General features: G+C 41.9%; 2 protein-coding genes across 5 annotated transcripts in view; one reads left to right on the forward strand and one right to left on the reverse strand.

Annotated features, from left to right (window-relative positions):
* Positions 1-1,091: 1,091 nt before the first annotated feature.
* LOC142440811 (large ribosomal subunit protein eL29-like) lies at positions 1,092-1,601 on the reverse strand. Its single transcript, XM_075543030.1, has one exon. The coding sequence runs from the start codon at positions 1,572-1,574 to the stop codon at positions 1,092-1,094; it is 483 nt and encodes a 160-aa protein (XP_075399145.1). The 5' UTR covers positions 1,575-1,601.
* Positions 1,602-6,780: 5,179 nt separating this feature from the next.
* The window catches only part of RNF180 (ring finger protein 180), a 213,746-nt gene continuing 204,726 nt past the window's right edge, over positions 6,781-15,800 (forward strand). The window contains exon 1 of one of the 4 annotated variants that reach the window (XM_075541080.1): positions 6,781-6,991. The gene's annotated coding sequence lies outside the window, so the exon portion shown is untranslated. Of the gene's footprint in view, positions 6,992-7,145; positions 7,278-15,800 lie in introns of those variants that run through there. The other 3 variants (XM_075541079.1, XM_075541077.1, XM_075541078.1) reach the window with 3 other exon arrangements.

Here is a 15,800-nt window from a genome sequence, read left to right on the forward strand (position 1 = left end):
AGGCCTTATGCTCCTGTGAAGATTTATGGTCCCTGAACTACAGGGTAGTTCTACTCTGTGCCATTGAGCAGTTATGAGTCAGACCTGACTTGGTGGCAGTGAGTTTGGATTTTTTGGTTTTGATGCTGTGCAGTTAACCAGAAGGTCAAAAATCCAAACCCATTAGCCACGCCGCAGGAAAAACACGAAGCTGGATTGATGGCAGTGGGTTTGATTTTTGTTTGTTTGTCAATTTAATGTTTAATATATAAAGGAGCCCTGGTGGCATCATTTGTTAAGCTTTGGGCTGCTGAGAGCGAGGTTGGCAGTTTGAATCCACTAATCACTCCCTAGGAGAAAGATGATGCAGTCTGCTTCTGGAGAGAGCTGTAGCTTCAGAAACCCAGTGGAGCAATTTCACTCCATCCGAAGAGTCCCCAGGAGTGAGAATCGACTCCATGGCAGAGGACTAGGTTTAGTTGGTAACTAATAGCTAAAATTAACATATACAAGGGAGTACTTCCCCCAAACAGTGCTAATTTGTTTTCTTAATGTGAGGGGGATAGTGCATTTGGAGTTCATTACACCAGGTCAGAGTCTTAATCAAGTTTATTTAGAGGCTCTGAAAAGATTGTGCAACAGTGTGTAGCAGAGAACACCTGATTTGTGGCAGACAGGGGACTGGTTTTGCCACCATGACAATGAACCTGCTCATGCAGTCATCTCAGTGTGCCAGTTTTGGGCAACAAACAGCACGCCTCTCTTGCCCCAGGCACCTTACTCACCTGACCTCCCTCTGTGCGGCTTCTTTGTTTCTGCTAATGAAGTAGGACATGAAAGGACAGTGATTTGACAACTTAGAAGAGGTGAAAAAAAAACAAGGGAGGTGCTGCCAGCTATCTAAACAGATGAGCTTGAAAAATATTTCCAAGAATGGAATAGCATATTTGACAAATGCAGTAAGTGTAATAGAGCATACTTTGAGGTGATACGGTTGTTGTTTTTTTCAGCGCCACGTGGGTTTATTTGTACAACAAACAGCACAAGACACCAGCGCCATGCAGGCAGCAGCCCAGGGCTCACACCAGTCCCTCTCGCCCTCACGGAGAACTCTACTTTGTGGGAGCCTGGGGGCCTTTGGGAGCTTGAGCTGGGGCAGGGGCGCCTTTGGGAGCTTTTGCTGGAGTCGTGGCCTTTGCTGGAGCATCAGCCTTTCTTTGTGCCTTGGCCTTGGGCCGGCAGAGCCTCAGACCCTTGGCAATACGTGCCCGAGCCCGCTTGCCAAGCTTGGGGTGGGCAATGTAGGCCAGACGGCTGAGCTTGCGGTTGACGCCCATTGGGATCTTGGCCTTGACCTCTGTGGGCTTCACAAGATCCTTGATGGCCTCAGCGCGAGCAGCCGCAGCCTTGGCGTTGTTGGCCTGCATTTTCTTCAGGCCCTTCTTGTTGTGCTTCTTGGCGAAGCGCATGTTCATCAGGAACTTGGGGTCCACCCCCTTAAGAGATTCGTATCGTTGTGACTGGGGTTTTTTGATGCCGTTTCTATGCCATTTCCGGGATTGGTTGTGCGTGGTATGGTTCTTGGATTTGGCCATGTCTGCACCGACGCCTGCAGCTCCCGGAACGCCAGGGACCAGAAGAGCGATACGGTTGTTTTATAAAAAAATATACACAGCTTTGAAGGAAAAAAATCTGTTTTTTGAGGTTTACCCACACGTATTTATATCTTATAGTACTAATGTTGTTTTAGTCTACATTTGTGGTTAAAAAGGAAAATGCTCTTTCTGAAATATCAAAAATCATATTCATTTTAACTTTGATAGCTGGGCACCATCAGCTTTCTTCACCACATTTGGTTATGCATCCACGTTGTCTTCAGCAATTGTGTCGGGAAGGTAAGCATCATGGGATGCCAGTTTAATAGAACGAAATATTCTTGTCTTGAGGGAGTACTTGAGTGGAGGTGCAATGTCCATCTGCTACTTTAAAACTAAATCTATATATATGCACATAGATCTATTTTTACATCCTCATATATAAATATATTAACATGTATACATGCCTTTATTTAGACCTCTATAAATGTCCTTTACCTCCTAGTTCTTGCCCCTATTTCCTTTTACTTTCATCTTGTCCCAGTATCATGTTCAGCCTTCATTAGGGTTTCAGTAATTCCTCTCAATTACATTACCCTTGGTCATGCCCTACCAGGTCTCCTACACCCTCCTCACCACCAATTTGGATAACTTGCTCTCTTGTCCCTGGGTTTCTTAACACCACTACCTTTCCCCCACCTCCCCCTCTTCCAAGTCCCCCCCGGAACTGTTGGTCCTGTTATTTTCTCCTCCAGATTGTTCATCCAGCCTATCTTATTTAGACAGACCTGCAGAGATAATAACATGCACAAAAACAAGACAGAGCAAAACCAAGCAACAAAAGAAAACAAAACAACTAAAACAAGCCAATGACAGAAAAGAAAAAAAAAACAAAAACAAAATACAAGAAAGAAAAGCTTGTTGTTAGTTCAAGGACTGTTTGTTGGCCTTTAGGAGTGTTTTCCAGTCATGTCTATTGGGGAACCAAGGCCTGGCCCCAAAGTCGATTTTTGGTATTCCCTGGAGACTTTGCTGCTCTGCTTCCCTTGCTGTTCTGTTGCACGCCCTTAGTGTTTTGCCTCAGTGTGGTGGGATTGGTTTTGGGCAGAATTCCCACACTGTGTCTCCAGTGTTGTCCCCTGTAAGGATATGGGTCAGTGAGGGATGTCGTGTCTCATAGTGGGGCCTGCCATGTGGTCTTCTCTGGATTGGTTGCTCTGAGTGGGAACATCGTCCTCAAGGCTTGGTGGTCCAGGATGTGCTCCATTCTCTCTTCCTCCCCCTTCATCTGCTTCTGTGTGCTCTGATCAGACATGTCCCTCTCCCAGAGCTGCACATTCAGTGCTTTCCTCTGAAATAAATTCTTCTGGGGGGAGGGGCACAGGGGGCTTTTAAAAGTCAATTATGGCAGGTGTTGTTAGGTCAAAATGTAACGTACTATCATTTGATCTTCATTTTAAAGCTGTTTCAGTTAGGGGGAAAAAAAGGAAGGGGCAATACATGTGGATTAATCCCTTAGAGAATACCCTCTGACTATGGACCAAGGATGTCATTAGCCTAACATTCAGAACACATTGGAAAGTGGATTGTTGCAGGCGCAGTTAGATTAAAATTTAGCACTCTATCATTTGATCTTCCTTGAGAACCATTTAAATTTGTTTTAGTTTTTAAAAATATTTTCTGCTTCTTTTTTATTGGGGTTTTAATGTTTTACTCTGTTATTCTTGTTAGCATTTTTTGGTTGTTGCTTGTTGCATTTAAAAATTGTTTCTATCTATGAAATCTAGGATTGGCAAATCTATAGAGACAGTACTGGAGTAATGGTTCCTTGAAGGTATGGTTAGGAGGAAATAGGGAGCTAATAATGATGTGTACAAGATTGAAGAAAATATTCTAAAACTGTGGTGATAACTGTACAATTCTGCTTGATGTGACTGAACTATTGAATTGTATGATATGTGAATTATATGCCAATAAAACTGTCGGAAGAAGAAAACAGAAACTGTGATGCTATTGTATTTGGTTAACAACTGGCCATTGTTTTTTAGTCCTTCATCAATGTATTTGTCTCAGTTTCTTCTTTCCTGATGGAACATAAATTGCTAATAATAACAAATATATTTTATGCCAATGTAAATAATTTAGATTTTTTCTAAATCAATAAATTTTTAAATCAATAAATTTTATAGCACAAAGTCAATCTTAATACATACAAAATAATGGGTTTGATACAATTGATGTATGGATTGTTATGAGTATATAACCCCCAAATAAAAATATTTATTAATTCAAAGAGAAACATACAAATTAAATATATAATTTAGAGGGTTGGGAGATTCAAGATGGAATGAAGAATGACCTATGAGGTGATAGATTGGAGCTAAAGACATAGGTATGAATTCTATTTTAGCTTACAGTAATTACACGTAGATATACTCATCAATATTTTTAATATATCTAAAACCATGTACACATATGGGCCATTGGTATTTTTACAGCCTCTGGAAGTGATTCCAATTTGCTACCAAAGATGAAAACCACTGCTCTGAGGGCTCACTGCTTAGTGGTACCAGATAAAGCATGAACATGCACTTTAAAATTTAATTTTAACAATAATTAATTTCTATGTATAAGTATTTTTTAAACGGAATGTATATTTTTTAACTGAAATTGAATTTTCCCTCGGTTTCTCTGTACGCGTGTAAGTCTTAATCAGAAAGAATGAAAATTATTTTTCTTATCTTTCTTCTGATAGGCCTCTTTGTAATCAACCCAGCAGTACCCATTGTTGGAGCAGATTCTAAAAGTGCTGGTGGTGTAGTGGATTATATGTTGCTAACTAAAATGTCTGTGGTTCAAATACCCACACAGGAGAAAATTTAGGCTTTCTGCTCTATAAAGCTTTAAAGTGCTACAACTCCCCAGAGGCAGTTCTACTCTGCCCTGTAGGATTATTGTGGGTCTGAATGGGCACTTTATGGGCCTTGCATTTGTTTAAGGCAGACAATACTGACGTCCATCGTGGTTGCGCAATTCTGAAATTCCACCATTGTGTAAGCATTCTGATCTCTCCACATCTTCTCCAGCATGAGCTATTACTTTTTAAAATTTTTGCTAATAGTGTTGGTATGAGGTGATATCTCATTGTTGTGTCAATTTGTATTTCTTGGTTAATTTTTGTATGAAACTAACTTGTATGTCACAAAATACATACATATGAATGTTGGCTGCTAAATTGTCTACTCATGTCTCATGCCCATTCTTAATTGTTATTTATATTTTTCTTATCAAGGTGCTGTTGTTTTTTATGAGGATCCCTGGTCGTGTAGTGGTTGCACATTGGACTTCAATCTGAGAGTCAGCAGTCGAAAACGCCAGCAGCTATGAGGGAAAAAAACTGGGCTTTCTGCTCCCGTAAAGAGCGACAGTCTCAGAAACCCACAGAGGTTGCTATGTCAGTATTGACTTGATGGTAGTGAGTGAAATTTGAAATTAGCTCTTTATTTGATATATTACCAAATGTCTCATTCTGCCCCCCCGCCCCCGCAATCTGTGGGTTCTCTTTTGAAGAAGTCTTTTGATACATAAAAATGTCATGTTTTTAGTAGGTCCCAGTCCTGTATTTTGTCTTCTATTGTGTGGGTATTTTTCATTATCTTCAGTAGTGCATTTATGCCTTTACGAGGGTCCTTAGGTCTGTCCTTCAAACCAATTTATATTGGAAGAAGTAAGGCCAGAGTGTTCCTGAGAGGTAAGGATGCCAAGACTTTGGAGAAGGACATCATGTTTGGTCAAGTGGAAGAGTAGTGAAAAGAGGAAGGCCCTTGACAAGAGCTATGGACACAGCGGCTGCATCAATAGGCTCAGGCGTAGGAACAATTGTGAGGAGGGTGCGGGTCTGTTCAGTGTTTGAGTCTATTGTGCATCAGGTCGCTATTGGTCTGAGCTGACGAGACGGTACTGGCACCACCACCACCACCACTACGTTTGTCCTTATTTTTTATTTATGGTCCTTATGGTTCTAGGGTTTATATTTAGGTGTTTAATCCAAGTTGAGTTTGTTTTTGTATATGGTAATGAGGTATGGGTCCTGTTTGATTCTTTTATATGTTATTTTTTCTTGCACCCGTTATTTAAAAGGTTAGCTCTTCTCCATTTAATGTGTTTTAGTCCTTTTTCCAGGATCAGGTGTCTGTCTGTCTGTAGGTACTTGGTTGTCTTTCTGGGGTCTCAATTCTAATTCATCTGTAAATCTTTAGGGGAGCAGACGGCCTCATCTTTCTGAAGAGAAAGGCTGGCGGGCTTAAACCACTGGCCTTGCAGTTAGAAGTCCAAAGTTTATCAGACAGCACTGCTAAGGCTCTTTCCCTCTCATTCTTGGTGACAAATACATTTTGGATTCTAACCATTTGCTGATTCTAGATATTTGATGAAAGTGGTATCATACACTATTTGTCCTTGTATGGTTGACTTATTTCACTGCGCATAATGTTTTCCAGATCCAGCCAGGTGGTAGCATGAATTAGGACTCTGCTCCATTTTACATCATTTATCCATTCACCTGTTGATGGGCATTTAGGTTGTTGCCATTCATTTTTGGTTATGGTGAACAGTACTTCTGTGAACATTTGGTGTTCAAGTTCTGGTATTTGTTTCAATTCTAGAACTAGGGTTGCTGGGAATTGCAGTCATTTGATAAATTTCCATTGTCCAGCACCTCAACATTTATCCCAAGAGTCCCATTCACTCTGCAAATAAGCACCGTTGGCCTACCAACCAGTTATAGTTCCTCGATGACTGTAATTTGTCAAACGTAAGTAGGGTCAAGTTCACCTTCATGGTTAATCCTGGTTTCACGCAGACGGACTTTTCAGAGCCAGAAGGTAAGCAAGGGGAATGAATCTGTCAGGCAGTGTGGGAAGGTGTAGCCTTGGAAAGAGGTCGCTGGGACTGAAGCCCAGAGGAGACCCAGCAGGTGGGCAGAGGGCTCCGGGAGGAGCTGGGTGGCCACGAGGCGGACTGGCGGCCAACTTTTCAGCTCCTCGGCGAAGGGGTTCCAAAGTTTGCCTCGCGCCGCCCGGCCCCGCGGGCCCCGCACGGTCAGTCCGTCAGTCTGCGCCGGGCGCCGCCCACGCCGGACCCGCGCGGGGGACCCGCGAGGTGGAGGTGTTCCCAGCAGGGCCCGCGGCGGCCAGCGCTTCACCGCCGCCCGCGAGGCCGCGGCTCCGAGTGGCCCCGCGCGGCCCGAGCGCTTTCCACGCGGTTTGACTCCTGTCGCTTCCCGTCTCGCCGAACCAGCATCGCGCCGCCGGAGCCGGAGCCGGAGCCGCCGCCAGTCCGCCGGGCCCGGGTGCGGGCGCCCGGCAGCGCCGGGCGGGCGGGGGCGCGGAGCGGGGGGCGCCGGGCCGCGGACGCAGGTAAGGCCGGCGGCGGGGAGCGGGCGGGGCGCGGGGCGGCGTCGCCGTGCCCTCCCGCGGAGCCCGGCCTTGGCCCGGCGGGCCCCACAGGCGCCCACGCGAGGACGCGCCGCGGGCGGGGCGGGGCCGGGCGGGCCTGGGCGGCGGCGGCCGACTCCCGCGCCGTCCCCGTGACACGGCGGCGGTTGAACTTTCGCACCCGGGGCTTCAGCGGCGGAGCTCGGGGCGCGACCCGCAGAGAGAGGGTGTATGTACACGGAGCTGGCCACGGGAGACGAGCGCTGAGGTGCGGGAGGGGTGCCGCGGGGAGGGCAGGGCTCCCGGGGAGGGTCCTCAGGGCGGGCTGGGAGGAGCGGGGTGGGTGTGGGATCGGGTTTTTCACGCTGCCGGGGTGTCCCATTGAACTGCCATCCCTGGGCTGGCGGGGAGAAGTCAGCACACACCCCCTTTTCCGGCCGGTTCCTTCTGTACAGATCCACTTTCTTTTGTCTGGTCCATTTCAGTATCTGCGTTTCCAAACTGCTTTTGTTGCAGCCGCGGGTCCAGAGTCCAAAGACTTTTGGTCCAGGCAGCGGTCATAAGTAAGACCTGAAATGCACTGGGGGGCAGTAGGGTGGGGAGAGGGCCCTTTGAGGGGAAATCATAATTAGCACCGTAATTGAAACCAACATGTATATATTACAGGGTTGTGTTGGAGATAGGACTCAGTATTTTTGTAGCATCTGTTTTAAGTGCACCTGGTGAGAGCATTCATTACTTAACTTCAAAGGAGCTTTGTGTGGGCAGGTTACTATTAAATGAATCTTTTATAGCCCGGACAGCTGAAGCACCCAGGATGAAAAATGATTGTATCAAAACGAAGGAGTCAGTTTTTTTTTTGTAGGAGCTGTGTTTAGAACTTGTTTGCTTGAGAGTTGTCTCAGTCCGGTCGGTGCCTGAGCCTCAAACAAAATTTAGCTCTCAAATGGTGCTATTCAGATGGTCGTTATATTTTTGCCATTTATTAGTTAGGGAAAAAATACTACTCGTGGAATACTACTGCTAAAAGAAATACTGGTTTGTACCATCGATTCAAACTCGTGTGTGTGTGTGTGTGTGTGTGTGAGAGAGAGAGAGAGAGAGAGAGAGAGAGAGAGAGAGAGAGAGAGAGAGAGAGAGAGAGAGAGAGAGAGAACTGGAGTTCCATGGGGTTTGCAGAGCTGTGACCTTTCAGAAACATCTCCAGGATGTCATCTGAAATGCCTTCAGGAAGGTTAGAACCACCAACCTTTCTGACAGTTTTGCTACCCCAAACTCACTGCCATCGAATGAATTCTAACTCACAGCAACCCTATAGGACAAGATATAACTGCCCCTGTGAGTTTCTGAGACTAACTCTTGTTCTGCCCAAGGAGCCCCAAATATTCCAAATCAGAACCATTTTCAGTTGTTGAATAAGATCACTTTGAGTCTTAGTAAAGAGGAAATTCTTTCCCACCTGTCCAAAATTTCTTCTCGTATCTGTCACAATGTGTCAGAATCAACTTAATGGCAGTGAGTGTCGGAGTTTATATGCTTAACAATTTCACTGGGAGTTCAAAAAGGGGCCCTGGTAGCTCAGTGGTATAGGGCACAGCTTCTAACTGAAAAGTCATTTGTCCAACTCACCCATTTCTCCCTGGAGAAAGAAATGTAGCCTGCTTCCATGAGGATCACAGCCTTGGAAACTTTAGTGGGTAGGTTACCCTGCTCTTGGAAACTTTAGTGGGTAGGTTACCCTGCCCTAGGCAAGGGGTTTGGGGGAATTCAAAGATACTTGATGACTGTCACAGCAGAGACCATAAGTAAGGTTATTGGAGGAGTTGAACTCATTGCTATCCTTGGATATTGAACAAAAAGTTTTCTCATACCAGAGAAGTAGACACTTAGAATGATCATTTTAATATTTCAGTGAAAGTTACTTTGCAGTTTTGTGCATACTATGTTGCTTTGCTTCTCTCTCCAGAGCCATCTGCAATTTACCTGTCTCCCTAGTGTTTTCCATCAAATGGTTTTGCCAGTAGAAATTTAATTGTCCAGTTTTTCTTTCTCTGCTTAATTTGTATATTTCCTTCCTCAAGGTAAATCTTTTCTTCTTCTAAAGTTCAAGGCAGAGTGATATATATGTCTGTGTGCATATTTAAATATATATATATATACCCTATATATATATGTTCTTCCTTTCTTGGTAAAGAAGCTTAATTAGGACTTGTGTGAGAGTATCCAAGTCAGTGTTGCTTTTCCAATAAGCAAAGTAAGCACAGGTGTGCTTCCTAACCAATCTTTAATGAGCGATTTCACAATTTTGCACCACATCAGGGATTTAGCATCAAGGTATGGGTGGCATCTATCTCCCAACCCCAGTACCTTTCTATAGAATCAAAGCCTCTTTTCAGATTTACAGAGCACCCAGTAAGCTTGGCTTGTGTAAACTTACTTCACAATATCTGTCTAGTACAGATTACTAAATGAGCACAAGTAAGCTCCTGTGGGAAGCACGGTGGCCTGCTGAGTTACTAGCTAGGCTGCTAACACAAGTCAGCAGTTGGAAACGACTATCACCTCCGTGGGAGAAAGATTAGGCTGTCTACTCCCAGAAGGACTTATGGCCTGGAGACCCACAGGGGTAGTGCTACTGGGTCCTGTAGTGTGGCTATGAGAGAGAGTTGTGTGTGTGTGTGTGTGTGTGTGTTTTCTGAGAAGGCTTTGTGTACCCTGCTTCTTGGATACTCCACCCCTGATCTGAACATGGCCCAATGTCTATAATAACTCTGATACATACATCCAGCAGGGTTTTTTTCCAGATAAATATTAATTGAATTAATAATCACTTTTGTAGATCTAATATTTTATATATCTACATTAAAATATTATTTTGCTCATATAATATCTTTATATCAAGGAGCATAAAACTGAAAAAAAAAATCCTGTGCTCATGGCAAAGTTTGTAGGGAACTGTGTATTGATCTTGCTGTTAGCAGCCCATTATGCTGTGAGGGCTCCCTAACAGTATTTGTGAACCTTATATATTTAATGTTATATTAATTATACTTTTCAATAAGTTCTGCATCTCATTTGATTGCCTTTCTTTGGAATGAGCACAAATATGGATCTCTTCCCGTTGGTTGCCCATGTAGCAGTCTTTCCAAATTTCTTGACATAGATGGCTGAAGTATTCTATTATTTCTGGAGGTTTGTTTTATGCCAATGCCTTTGGTGTAATTTGGACTACTTCCTTCAGTACATTAATTCTTGGTCGTGTGCTTCCTGAAATGACTGAAGCTTGATCAGTTCTTTTTGGCACAGTGACTCTGTATATTCCTTTAATCTTTTAATGCTTCCCGCATCATTAAACTTTTGCCCATAGAATTATTTGGTAATGTCACTTGAAGCTTGACTTTTCAGTTTTAGGTAGGCTGATTGTGTTCTTCACTTTTTATTCTAAGTTCAAGTATTTGTTGCAAACTTCAGAAAGTACAGGGGGTTTCAAATTTCATGGTAAACTGTATTTTTAATATTTTTTCACACAATTTTTCAAAGATTCCTCACATATTAGCTTATATCCAAAATTCTTGTCATTGAGTTAGTAGTGCAATGCGTTGTGTTTAACTGCTAACTGCAAAGTCAGTAGTTCAATTCTACCTGCTTTTTGAAAAAGATGAGGCTGTTTTCACCTGTGAAGATTTAAAGTTTTGAAAATTCTAATGAGCAGTGCTACTGTGCCCTTAAGGGTGTTGTGAGTGGGAATTGACCCAGTAGTAGTAGTGGTATGCACAGTGGATATACCCCATTTCAGATTTTATTTCATTGTTGATCTTGCTTTGAACAAAAGGGTTGTTACTCTACTCTTCCATCCCATACCTTACTGGAGGTACTGAAGAAAAGCTCACAGAAGGGATAAGGGTATCTCATTAATATTCAACATGTAAATATGTTTCTTAATTTGGAAATTTGATAGTTCAGTTTTATAGGTATTGTCAAAACTTATCCTCATCAAATTAGTTCCAAAAAGGCCCAAGTCAAAGCGTCTTGTTTTGACCTTGTATTTAACAAAATGGGGCCTTGGTCATGGAGTGGGGATAAGCATTGGGCTGTAAAATGCATGATGGTTGGCTGAAACCACTAGCCAGCAAGGGCTGGCCTGTGAAACTGTCTTTGGGAAACCTTACTCTATCCATACTCCAGCCCTAGCTTTCCCTTCAAATTTCTTTTTGTCTCAAACTCATGAGCCACTGAAGGACTCATGTAGCTTTGCTGTAGTGTAAATGAAAGAGTATAGAAGCTTTGCTGTAGTGTAAATGAAAGAGTATAGAAGTTTTCAGGGACCAATTTGAGAGATGGAAACACTGCCTTCAGAAACTTGTACACCTAGATGGAGCATATGTTGAGAAACAATAGCATGAGCTTTTGATATTTTCGTTTAGTATTTCATAGCAATACTTTTGATTTACTGTCATTTATGTGTATATATTTCAAGTGTATATTAATGTGTGTATTTTTGATCATAGGATCATAGGATTGTCACACTGCCAAGTAGATAGTAGGTAAACAGACCATCTTAGAGGTTTCGGTCTTCAGAAGAAAAAGGAGCCTTGGTGGTTGTGTTAGTTTGGGTTGACTAAAGAAACAAATCCAGACACGCATCTATGTGTAAGAAAGAGTTTTATATAAAAGAGTAATTGCATATTAAGGAAGCATCCCAGCCCAGTCTAGATCAAGTCCGTAAGTCCAATATTAGTGCATAAATCCCTCTTCAGACTCATGTAGCATGTTTGCAGTCGTGCAAAACACAGAAAGATCACAGGCTAGTGGTACAGTCTTGTAGATCCAGTGGTGTGGAAGCATCTCCAAAGTTGTTGCATGTCTTAGCGTGACATGTTAACATGTGTCTTGTTAAAAGGAAGGTGAAAACAGAGAGAGGGGCTCTCCCAAGTCTCAACAAGTCTGTGGCTTGTCAACATTAAGAGCAAGCATGATCATTTGCTTAAATTTTGCCCCACATTTCCCCCCACTCTACCCAGGACCCTCTGTGTGATCCCTTTCAGAGCAGTTAAAAGTGGTATCTTGGAGACTGAGATTCACGTGATCTACTAATCCTTTGGACCAGTTGTTTCCAAGCATCTTTGATTTTCTTCACTCTTCTATGCTTCAGATGGGGAGAAACCAATAGTTTCACCTTGAATAGACACTCACAAACTTTCAAGAGTTTGGTAGCTATTCATCAAAATAGCATGTGGGATGTTATTTCTGTGGACTATGTTATGCTAATTTACCAGCATGCCTTCCACAACTATGGTACAAACTTCCAAACCCAGTGATACACTCCAGCAAGCTGTTAGTCATGGTTAAGAAGATTGTATAACCAGTGTGCTCTGTTCTTTACCTGGATATATTTACAACAAATATAAATATGTATGTAGAAATATAGTGTCTGCTGGACCTATATTATAGGTTTTTTTACTCAGACCTGTTTATGTTGCATGTCTGCATAAGTATCCATTTGTGCATTAAGGTTTGTATTACTTATAAAGCATGATTATACACTTAGTAATATTGACCTGTTTCCAGTAGTTCTTGTGTATCTTTCCATTTCTTCCTCTTTTAAGTAATCACTCCCTTGGTATATTGAATTTTCTGCTGCCCAGAAAATGTGTTTTTAATACCTAGTTATTTTCCATGCTCTTTCATCCCACACCTGTCATTGTGTTGTTAGGTGCTGTCAAGTTGATTTCAACTCATAGCAACCCTATGTACAGATGGAAACATTGCCCATTCCGGTGCCATCCTCACAATTCCTATGTTTGAGTCCATGATTACAGCCCTTGTGTCAATCCATCTCACTGAAAGTCTTCCTCTTTTTCTCTGACCCTCCATGTTACCAAGCATGCTATCCTTTCCCATGGACTAGTCTCTCCTCATATGATTTCCAAAGTACATGAAGAAAACGTTTTGTTATCCTTGCTCCAAAGTAGCATTCTGGCTGTACTTCTTCCAGGACAGATTTAATTGTTCTTCTAGAAGTTCATGGGACTATACTTCAAATGCATCACTTCTTCTTTTGTCTTTTTTATTCATGATCCAACTTTTGCATGCATATAAGACGATTAGAAGTCCCATGTCTTGGGTCTGGTTTATCCTCAAAGTGACAGTCTTACTCTTAAACTTGTTAAAGAGGTCTTTAAGATTTGCTCAATTCAATATGTCATTTGTTTTCTTGACTGCGACTTTCATGAGCACTGAGTGTGGATCGAAGCAAAATGAAGCCTTTTTTCCATTGATCTTAAAAAGGATTTTGGTTTCATTTACATTGCTTGGTAATCCATATCGAAGGTTGAAGCCCTTGATCTTGGACAACAAGTACTTGAAGTCCTTATGACTTTCAGGATGCTGGTTTTATCCTCTGCATATAGCAGGTTGACATCACATGGATCTTAGCTGAAAGCAGAAAATACCAGGAAGATACTTACTTGTATTTCGTTGACTATGCAATAGTGAGAATTCCCTTGTTCTTTCCAAACAACTGCCTCTTGATCCATGTAGTTTCCACAGGAGCACAGTGAAGTCTTTGGGAATTCCCCCCTTTTTTTCTCAGTGTGATTCATAGTTTTGTAAGGATTGGCACAATCAAATGCCTTTGCATAATCAATAAAACACAAATAAGCATCTTTCTGATATACTCTACTTTTAGCCAATATTCATGTGATGTCAGCAATGACATCAGCAATGATAGCCCTTGTTTCGTGTTCGCTTCTGGATCTGGCTTGAAATTCTGGCAGCTCCTTGTGGCTCCCTGTACTGCTACAACCATTGTGAATTATCTTAGGCTAAATTTTATTTGCTTGTGATATTAATGTCATTTCTGTAACCTGTTTTATGAATGGCCAGCCATTTGTCTTCCAGATTTCTTGGCATAGATGAGTGAATGCAACCAGGGCTTCGTGAGATGTGCCTGTTGCTTGTTTGCCTATTTGTAGAGCCTTGTTTTTCATCAGTTACCTTCAGTCATATGCTCAGTGCAGCTTGGGCTTTATCCTTAGTGCCTTTAATTCTAGAAGATATGTTAGTTCTTGAAATGATTGGATGTCAATCAATTCTTTTGGGTATAGTAATGCTGTGTAATCTTTCTGTCTTCTTTTGATGCCTCCTGTATCATTCCTATTTTGCCTTTAGAATTATTCAGTATCGCAGCTTGAAGCTTGGATTTTTTTCCTTTGGTTCTTTTAGTTTGAAAATTTCTGAATGTGTTCTTCCTTTTTGGTTAACTCCAAGTGTTTGCACATTTCACTATAATACTTTGTTTATTCAAGCTGCCTTTTCAGATTTTCTGTTTAGCTCTTTACATTCAACAGCAAGTTTCAGAGTTCTTCTGATATGGACTTTGATATTCCTTATCTCTTTAATCTTTTTTTTGCTTTCTTATGTATGCTGTTCTTGATTTAATCCCCAAAGCTCAATGAGTCTTTTGTCAGTGTTCAATGCTTCATATCTGTTCTTGAGATACTCTGTAAATTCAGATGGGATATACATAAGGTTGTATTTTGGACTTGTTTTACTTTTCTACAGCCTCAACCTGCACTTACATATGAACAGTTGATGGTCCATTCTACAGTCAGCCCCTGGTCTTGTTTTGGATGCTGAAACTGAGCATCTCATCACCTCTTTCTGAGGATGTGGTCAGTTTGATTCTTGTGTATTCCATTTGGTGATGTCTATGTGTGCAGTCTACTGGTACCTATTAAATAACATTTTTGGTAGGGTTAGGGTTAGGAAAAAAAACAATTTTAGTTTTTTTTTTCCTTTGTGTAAACCTTTCCATGTTAGATCGGGTTGACTAGAGAAACAAATCAAGGGACACTCAGATATGTTTAAGAAAGCGCTTTATATCAAAGAGTAATTGTATATTCAAATAACCTTGCCCAGTTCAGGTCAAGTGTGTAAAATACAATATTAGCAATACGTTTGATAGTAGTCTATAAATCACTCTTCAGACTCATACAGTCACATGCAATGATGCAGAGTGTAGGAAGATCACAGACTGGTGGGTGCAAAGAATTGTGGATCCAATGGCAGTTGATGTGTCTCCAGGGCTCTGGTTTCCATCATCATGGTTCCATGTGGCTTGTCAACAGGAAGGTGAAGCAGGTAGTGTGTGGCTCGCTTCCAGGGTGAAAGAGAGGACGTTATCAGAGTTCTCATGAGAAGGCCACGCCTAAGGAGGCATCACCAGGTTGTTTTCTGATTGACAGTCTAGACTCCCCCTTATGCTTATTTATCAATAGCACATAAAATTATGTAACAACCACACCTTCCCTGACTTTTTATACTAGTGGACTCATACAATATTGGTTCTTTTGTGATTGACTTATTTTACTCTGCATAGTACCCTACAAGATTATCCATATTATGGGATGTTATGCAGATTCTTCTTTATTCTTTAATGTCATACACTATTATATTGTGTATATGTATCATAGTATTTTTATCCATTCATCTATTGATTGGCACTTGGGGCCTGATGGTGTAGTGGTTACATGTTTGTCTGTAGTTTGCATGGCTGTGGTTGAAAATCACCAGCAGCTCTGAGGGAGGAAGACTGAACTTTCTACTTCATTGACAGTTATAGGGCGTGGGGGTGGGTAGCTGTGAGTCAGCATTGACTTGATAGAGGTGAGTTTGGTTTGTTTTTTGGTATGTTGCTTGCATCTATTTTTTACTGTACATATATGTACATCTATGTTGCTATGAACATAGATGTACATATATATGTTTATGTACATATATATGTTTATGA

The sequence above is a fragment of the Tenrec ecaudatus genome, chromosome 2 (assembly GCF_050624435.1).
Source record: "Tenrec ecaudatus isolate mTenEca1 chromosome 2, mTenEca1.hap1, whole genome shotgun sequence".
NCBI classification, from domain to species: domain Eukaryota; kingdom Metazoa; phylum Chordata; class Mammalia; order Afrosoricida; family Tenrecidae; genus Tenrec; species Tenrec ecaudatus.

Bases quoted from the DNA above. Each gene is read 5' to 3' on its own strand.
- LOC142440811 (XM_075543030.1), bottom strand. From the start codon at position 1,574: ATGGCCAAATCCAAGAACCATACCACGCACAACCAATCCCGGAAATGG.